Source organism: Gymnodraco acuticeps, unplaced genomic scaffold (genome assembly GCF_902827175.1).
Source record: "Gymnodraco acuticeps unplaced genomic scaffold, fGymAcu1.1, whole genome shotgun sequence".
Lineage (NCBI taxonomy): Eukaryota > Metazoa > Chordata > Actinopteri > Perciformes > Bathydraconidae > Gymnodraco > Gymnodraco acuticeps.
Genome location: NW_022990295.1, coordinates 9046294 through 9054373, shown reverse-complemented (window position 1 = coordinate 9054373; position 8080 = coordinate 9046294). Strand labels below are relative to the sequence as shown.

The 8080-nt window shown below is 39.8% G+C and overlaps 2 protein-coding genes across 3 annotated transcripts; both read left to right on the top strand.

The window, feature by feature from the left end:
* The first annotated feature begins 267 nt into the window (after positions 1-267).
* LOC117549828 (cannabinoid receptor type 1B-like) lies at positions 268-4013 on the top strand. 2 transcript variants are annotated; one of them, XM_034221925.1, is made up of 3 exons: positions 268-786; positions 1105-1176; positions 1469-4013. In XM_034221925.1, exon 3 carries the CDS (start codon positions 1545-1547, stop codon positions 2964-2966), a length of 1422 nt encoding a protein of 473 aa, XP_034077816.1. In that variant the 5' UTR covers positions 268-786; positions 1105-1176; positions 1469-1544; the 3' UTR covers positions 2967-4013. The 2 variants fall into 2 exon arrangements, with proteins under 2 accessions (XP_034077816.1, XP_034077815.1); XM_034221924.1 differs by lacking the exon at positions 1105-1176 and having other exon boundaries at positions 271-786.
* Positions 4014-5092: 1079 nt separating this feature from the next.
* LOC117550135 (akirin-2-like) lies at positions 5093-7762 on the top strand. The gene is made up of 6 exons (XM_034222472.1): positions 5093-5309; positions 5636-5809; positions 6006-6149; positions 6269-6418; positions 6932-7003; positions 7132-7762. Exons 2-6 carry the CDS (start codon positions 5638-5640, stop codon positions 7140-7142), a joined length of 549 nt encoding a protein of 182 aa, XP_034078363.1. The 5' UTR covers positions 5093-5309; positions 5636-5637; the 3' UTR covers positions 7143-7762.
* The last annotated feature ends 318 nt before the right edge of the window (positions 7763-8080 follow it).

The following is an 8080-nucleotide window of genomic DNA, read 5'->3' as shown; positions in this document are numbered from 1 at the left end:
TGTAATTCTGTTAATTGCTAACACAGGATCTAACAGAGAAATGTACTTTCTTGGTCTGTTTCAAAAAACATCTCACCAAAGGACAGAACGAACCAGCTGGCTAACACTGGCACATTTACAGAAATGTTGATTCATGTGTGATGTCCTTATAAATAAAGACATGAGATGAAACTGACGTCTAATTGACCCAACACATTAATCATGTTTCTGTGTGGGATAACATGCTGTTCAGTTCTTGGATTATGAAATAACAAATTACAAGTCTCCATCTCAATACTTTTCTATATCTAATCAGGTCAGAAACGAGACAAAATCCACTGATAAATGCAAAATGTTCTTTATTACTGGGACACTGAACAATAATACACTGCTGTTTTTTCATGTGTTGCCTTCAGCAGCTGTTTTGCTCTTATATAAATAGGTGTGGATGATGCTCAATGCTGCGCTCCCTACTGCGCTCGAACACCTCAGACCACGTGACCAGCAGGCGCACAAAACCTTAACACCGCGCGCTCCCACAGCACTCTGCACCGGCTGTCTGTCCGCAGCTCACTGAAGTTCAGACTGACAGTATATCCGGGGAGTAAACCTACGATATTCCCCCCGGCATATCCTCAAAACAACAACAAATGTAATTTTCAACTGGCTTCCAGTCCTGTGTGGAGTTGCTGCAACTGTTGGGGAAGAGAGTGACAACCGACTGGTTTACTCCCAGTTTTGTTTTTGTTTTCTTTCCTTTTTTTGCGTTATGAACCGAGGCAAAATGTTTGTGCTGAAAAAATCAAGGTAGGCTTCTTTTTATTTGCTGTTTTAATCGTGTTTTTAATTATCTTTGTTTAATTTATTTTGAGTGTAATCGCTCAATTAATGAAGGGACAGCTTTAAATCAAACTGGTGTAGACTCTATATATTTTTCTTTTAACGTATTTTTTTCGAATCTCAAGTTTAAATGTGAGCTAAATCTGTTCCTGCTTTTCAAATATGTGTTATTCCAAACCCTCAATGCAAACTTCACCGTTAATTGTTAATATCATAATTACTGGTATCAAAATGTTGACGGATCATTGGACAGATTTGTGCAATCTTTATCTGGTTTCTCCCTAGATACCCAATTAATCCAATGGTTATTGAGAAGATTCAAAAGCGTAATGCCTAATGACCTGCTTTGATGAATAAGTAAGCTTGACTGTTCTACATACTTAATGCAATGATTTCCCCTGAGGCTGCATAGGTTTGTCATCAACTGTTCAGTTTCCCACTATTGTCTGGGATGCATCTGGTCTGGAGTCAGCTGGCTGATGCACAATATCTCCCAGCAACAAATGTATTTTTCCGCTATATTAACCATTGATGATTTTTCGTGTACTCAATTAATATAATAATTGAATTTAATGTGATGTATTTAGTATTTTTCAATTAAATTATTGCATTATTCATGAGATAAAATCTCCTTTTATTTCCTTCATAGAAGTCCTTTTGCATGGATGTAAAGCTGTTACACCACACTCCTCTCCACTGAGCATCTCTACAGCCACAAGGCAGCCATGAAGTTGGCTTTGCAAAGGATTGCAGGCAGCACAATGAGTACACTAACGACAGGTGTCCAGTATCTCGGCTCCAACGACGCCAGCTACGACGACACCTCCATTGACTCGACTTTAGTCAAGAACCGTTTCCATTTTGAGAAGCCTCACGCCGCCTCGATAAGTAACGCCTTCCCTGGAAATAAGGAAGTAATTATCAGCGGCCTCGCTCCCATTTTCCCCACAAATGTATCAGACTTTCTGCTGAGTAATGGCACGTCTGTGGAGAGTGGAGGGGCGGCACAGTGTGGGGAGGACTTTGTGGACAACATGGAGTGTTTCATGATTCTGACTCCCGAACAGCAGCTCGCAGTCGCCATCCTGGCTCTCACGCTAGGTACATTTACAGTGTTGGAGAACCTCATGGTGCTGGTTGTGATCCTACACTCCCAGACACTTCGGTCTAGGCCTTCCTACCACTTCATAGGCAGTCTTGCTGTGGCTGATCTGATCGGCAGTATCATATTTGTCTACAGTTTCCTGGATTTCCACGTCCTCCACAGGAAGGACAGCCCCAATATTTTCCTCTTTAAGCTGGCGGGGGTCATCGCCTCCTTCACCGCCTCTGTGGGCAGTCTGTTTCTCACTGCGATCGACCGCTACATCTCCATCCACAGGCCCATGGCGTACAAACGCATCGTCACAAAGAATAAAGCAGTCATTGCCTTCAGTGTGATGTGGACCATCTCCATCGTTTTCTCACTGCTGCCTCTGCTGGGGTGGAACTGCAAGCGTCTCAACTCTGTCTGCTCGGACATTTTCCCTCTAATCGACCAGAAGTACCTGATGTTCTGGATCGGGATGACAATGATCTTGGTCCTGTTCATCATCTATGCCTACATTTACATCCTCTGGAAGTCCCACAACCATGCTGTCCGGATGCTGAGTCGCAGCTCCCAGAGGAGTGTGATTATCTACACTGCAGAAGGGACTAAAGTACAGACGGTAAGGCCAGAGCAGGCCCGGATGGACCTCCGCCTGGCTAAAACCCTGGTTCTAATCCTAGTGGCCCTCATCATCTGCTGGGGCCCACTTCTAGCCATCATGGTGTACGACCTCTTCGGGAAGGTGAACGACTCCATCAAGACTGTGTTTGCCTTTTGCAGCATGCTCACCTTGCTCAACTCCACCGTGAACCCTGTTATCTATGCCATGAGGAGCAAGGACCTGCGCAGGGCCTTCGTCAACATCTGCCATATGTGCCGGAGAGCGACGCAGACTCTGGACAACAGCGCTGAGAGTGACTGGAACAGCAGGAGTGTGAGAAGCACAGCAGCAGGCGGGGCGGGGAAAGATGGAGCCCGCTGTGGAAAAACTCGAAAAAAAGTAGCCCAGGTTTCTGTTTCTGGAGGGACTGAGACTTCTTCAGCAGAGCCGGTCTAAAAGACAAGCTGCACTACTCTGGTACAACTGTGAAGTTATTGTAGAATATAAGAAGCGTGTGGTTCAAACCCCACTGCAGTCAGCATGTCGTTGTGTCCCTGGGCAAGACACTTCACCTCAAATTGCTCCTGTGGGGATTGCCCACTGTATTGAGTATGTAAGTCGCTTTGGATAAAAGCGTCTAACAAGTGACATGTAATGTAATGTAATGTAGTCCTGACACTACTACTGTTCTGTTACTGTGAAATGTGCCAAAAAAAGACTTATATACAGAACTGAAGATCAAGTTTCTGATGACACTAATAATCTGTAAATTTCATCCAACTGTATGGTAGAGTGTGATGATACTCTGTTCATGATCTGTTATTGAGAAGTTGTTTGTTAAGTTGCACAATTCTGATTGACAATACCAATTGTATCTCATTATATTCAATAAACCCTATAGTTATATCTACCAGAAGCATATTTTCTGCAACAACGGTTACAAGCTAAACACTCCGCTCTGTTGCTGCGGTTTGGTTGTGCATTAAGTTACAGATTTATGCTTAAAAGGTAGACACATATGTTGTTCCTTTTGGTCCTTTCTTTTTTTACACTACATCATAGCAATATTGTGACAGTAATGCAAGGTGAAACTGTGTATACTTTCATGCTACATGGACGTTTTAAATGAGAGCACACTGCTTGTAAATAGAATTAGCATCCCATTAGTGATTTGAAATCAGCTTTTGATGATTCTGTAAGACCATGATATTGTGAAATGTAGCTTTTTAATGTATTTATTGTTTATTTTTTGTATTTACATTTTGCAAGGCAAAATGGTGAGTCATACCTGGAAATACAAACAGGTTTTTGATCAAATCAAAACTTAAGTCTGTAGTGATTTGGGAATGTTAGTTGCTTAACACGTGTGTTTATGAAACAGTGAAATCGTTTAGTGAGAAGCTACATTTTTGTATTTTTGTGAAGCATTCATTGTGCAATTTCTCTGTGCAATTGTGTCTTATAACTGTGTTCAATAAATATATGACAGTTGACTATTTTTAACATAATTTTGTCCATATACCTGGTGTGTTTTTCTAATATATACTTGTACTTTACTTGAGTATTTCCATGTTTTGCTACTTACTTTTACTGCAATACATTTATTTATTACCTTTAGTTACTTTACAGATTTGGATTAATGATTTCAAATATACTCAACACTTAAATAAGACTTCAGTTACACCTGGAGTAAACTCACAAGCTATCCTGCTGTATACAAAGTAATTCAAACTAGCTGCAACTTTACCAGCTGTGAAAACACTTTAATGCTTCAATAATTATAATCAAAACATACAGTATAATATATTATTCTGAATAATACGTAATTGTGCTTTTGGTACTTTAAGTATATTTTGATACTAATTATTTTGTACTTTTACTTAAGTAACATTTGGAAATGCAGGACTTTTACTTTTTATTCCTCTTACACTCTGGTAGGCCTACTTCTACTTTTACTCAAGTACAAGATCTGAGTACTTCTACCAGCTCTGAATTTATGTATAGTGGTATTGTTATATTTAGAAAAAACTGTACAGCAGTTTCAGAAGGCAACATATATAATGCAGGTATAAGTACAAGTAAAGACCATTACTTGTGAGCCCTTTTCTACAGCTTTGGTCTTAAAGTAGACGCTTAATAACGAGCCTCTCAACCCTGTGTTATGTGTTCACCCATACAGGATTTTAAAATAGTTTACATTGAGGTACTTTAGGGCCTTAAGAGATACACATATTTCTCACAACGGAAACTTGAAGAAAGCGACAAAGAAATAGGCCTAATTTTGTGTGATAGTATTATGGATTTCAAAGTTAAAGCCTACTTTTTCACTTCATGTTGACCTGCTGTGTGTTTTTTTGTATAACACTGCCCTCCTGTGGAGATACAAGATATAACATAAATCCATTGTCTAGTATTTCCCCTGGAATGATTGTAGTGATGAATTAAGTAGTAGTTCACAACATGGTATGCGATGCACCTCTAATGTAGTCAAATTGTGAAACGTGAATTTCGCATTTCGTATGCTATAATTAGGATGACATTAACCTTTAATTCATCATATTTTAACGTTTCACTACATGACCCAGAATGCACTGTAGCTCAGTTCGCACGTGACGTCACGGGCAGAGAAGCCGACAGCCCCGCATGAAAAAACCAGCAGCTAGTTAGCTAGCTCCCTGTCTAACAGCAGCAGACAGTTGGCCCGCAGCCGGCTGATCGTCTCCTCAACTTTTGGGAAGCAACTTTTAGAGTAACACGAATTGTTGATCGCAGTTGGACAGACCTACTTTCCCCCTTAAGGTAAGAAAAGTTTGTATTCAAATGTACACATCAGCGCAGGGTTCAACGTATGGTAGCCAAAGCTAACGTTAGCTTTGTTTTCTTTTTGATTATTGGCTAGCAAGCACAGCTATCGTTAGCTTGCTAGCAAATATTTAAAGCCTCAGCTGCGCAGTATGTTTAGCGTGTATTCCAAAGCGAAGGACACGGCTTTTAGTGTAACAATTCACACTCTACTATGCAAGTCTTGTTAAACATTGGTCGTGGTTGGTAGTTATTTGAAACATATGATGTTAACACTTCAATATTGTCCTGTTTCGGTATTTCGTACCTTTAACAAACTGAAGTCATGGCGTGTGGAGCCACCCTGAAGAGGACCATGGATTTCGATCCCCTGATGAGCCCTACGTCCCCTAAAAGACGAAGATGTATCCCCGTGGCCCCATCGTCCTCATCCCCTAGGAAGTACCTTAGCATGGAGCCCTCGCCATTCGGGGAATCGTCGTCAAGGCTTAGTGCAGGTAATGTTACTAATGATGGCCTGTCTGCTGACCAGCTATCGGTTTGAGAGGCTTTAGCATCACGTTGAACCATACTTTAATGAACAAGACACATATGTATCAATGTGAAATGGAGTTTGGAATCCTAGCATGACAGTGGTTTTGTCTTCCCTAACAAATACCTCACTGTCTTTTTCACTTTCTTTTGTCCCATTAGAACAAATCCTCAACAGCATCAAGCAGGAGTACAAACGCATTCAAAAGAGGAAGCATCTAGATGGAGGCTACCAACAGTCAGAGTGCTGCTATTCTCCAGAGTCCCCATCCCAGTCGTCTAATATGAATGTTTCCAGCATGCCAGGTTGGTTGAGTAACACATTGCCTACACCAGAGACCGCTCCAGAATGACTGACATGTACTCAGGCAACCAGAAATATCACATACATCATGATTCTCAGGGTTTTTGTTTGATTTGTGCAGGAACGTCCTCTGGAGGCATTTCACCCACTAGAAAAGAACAGCCATTATTCACCCTCAGACAAGTTGGAATGATCTGTGAACGTCTGCTCAAAGAAAAGGAAGAGAAGGTGCGAGAGGAGTATGAGGAGACCATGACTTCAAAACTGGCAGGTTTGTACACTGAGCAATTTGTTATGCCGCCGAATAACACAAATCAATCAGCAGTCCAAAACCTAATGGAGTCCAGTTTCAAATAATGACAATTCCAAGCTAGAACTAGCAACAGTTTGGCATTCATGCTGATAAGCAACATTGTTTTTGTTCAATTGATAAGTGGACTTGAAGCACCTCTATAATTGTCTCACAAGTTATCATATGAAATGTATATTAATATCATAATTAACTGACTTTTCCAAAACTTTTTTTATTTGATTTACTGTGTGTAAAGTGAACCAAGCAAAACATCCTCAAATGTGAATTTGCAGAGACATTTTTGATATTTTTTTACTTCAGAATGCCAGATTTGAATATGGGAATATTTAAATTCCTAATGACATAAATACTTTGTGATCTGTACCATAGATACAGGACAAGTCTCTAAGAAATTGATCATCTCAAAGACTAATTAAGCATTACATTTATTTGTACAATACTGATTCTTATTTCCTGTCCTGTACATTTCAGAACAATATGACACCTTTGTGAAGTTCACACATGATCAGCTAATGCGACGATTCGGGGAGCAACCTGCAAGCTGTGAGTTGTTTTTTTTCATCTGAAATTATTTTCACATTCCTGTCTCGGATCTTTGTTTGAGCTCTGCCTTCTGAAGTTTAAGTCACATGTCTGGTTTCTGTATTTTATTTCATCCCCCTCTTCTCCAGATGTTTCCTGAGTGTGGCCCAGAAATCTTTGCAAGACAGCCTTCTCTTGCTGCAAGCTATCACGTGATATCTCAAGAAAGAACAAGAAAAAAAAGCTCATCATTGTAAGAGATTCAGTTTAGCTAGTTTAAATGAAACTTTTCTTACTGTGCCATATTTCTGTCTTTGGGCAAAGGTTTATATGGAGCTGTTGTCAGTTGTTACCACTCTGTTAGCAACTAGGTGCTTCCTTATGTAAATGAAAAGGACCCTATCTCTACCAGTGGCCTATGTTCCTCCTGCTGTACGTGTATCTACAGTTATCTCACTTTTGTAATGATTCCCAGCATTCCAGGCTTTGTCACTTGTTTTTCTGTTTGTTACATGTAAATATGATAAAGCAGTGCAAGAGTTTTACTTAAGGTTTGCTGGTCAATCTGAGAGGAAGGGGAGGAAACGCAGCAGAACAGAGCGAATATGTTTGCAGATTGTCCTCTGTTCATTACTTTTTAATTTGAGCATTAAGTGGGCTAATTTGATTTTTTCTTTTCTTCTCCCTACCAGTGTTTTATTTATTTTGACTTGTTTTTTGCTGGTATCACTTTGAAACCAATGTACTCAATGGAAAAAACAATAAAAATCTTTTAAAGAGTTCAGAATTGGTTTGAATTATTTAAGTCGTTGTTGTACCGCTTTGATTCAAACTAATATTCAATAAAATACTTAAAGTGATGTCTTTTATATGAAGCAGTTTTTTGAATTGGTGAATGGTTGCTCAAAATCTCTAGTCAACTATGACTCCTGCAAATGTACTTCATACTCTTGAAATGTTTATTCATTGCATTTAATCAACCTGATAATTGATAAAATATCACCTAACTATACTATGCCTGCAGTATAGCAACATATTGGCTCAACCCTATCAAGTTACGTTTCTAAGACACTTATCACTAATACTTCTCCAGTACCT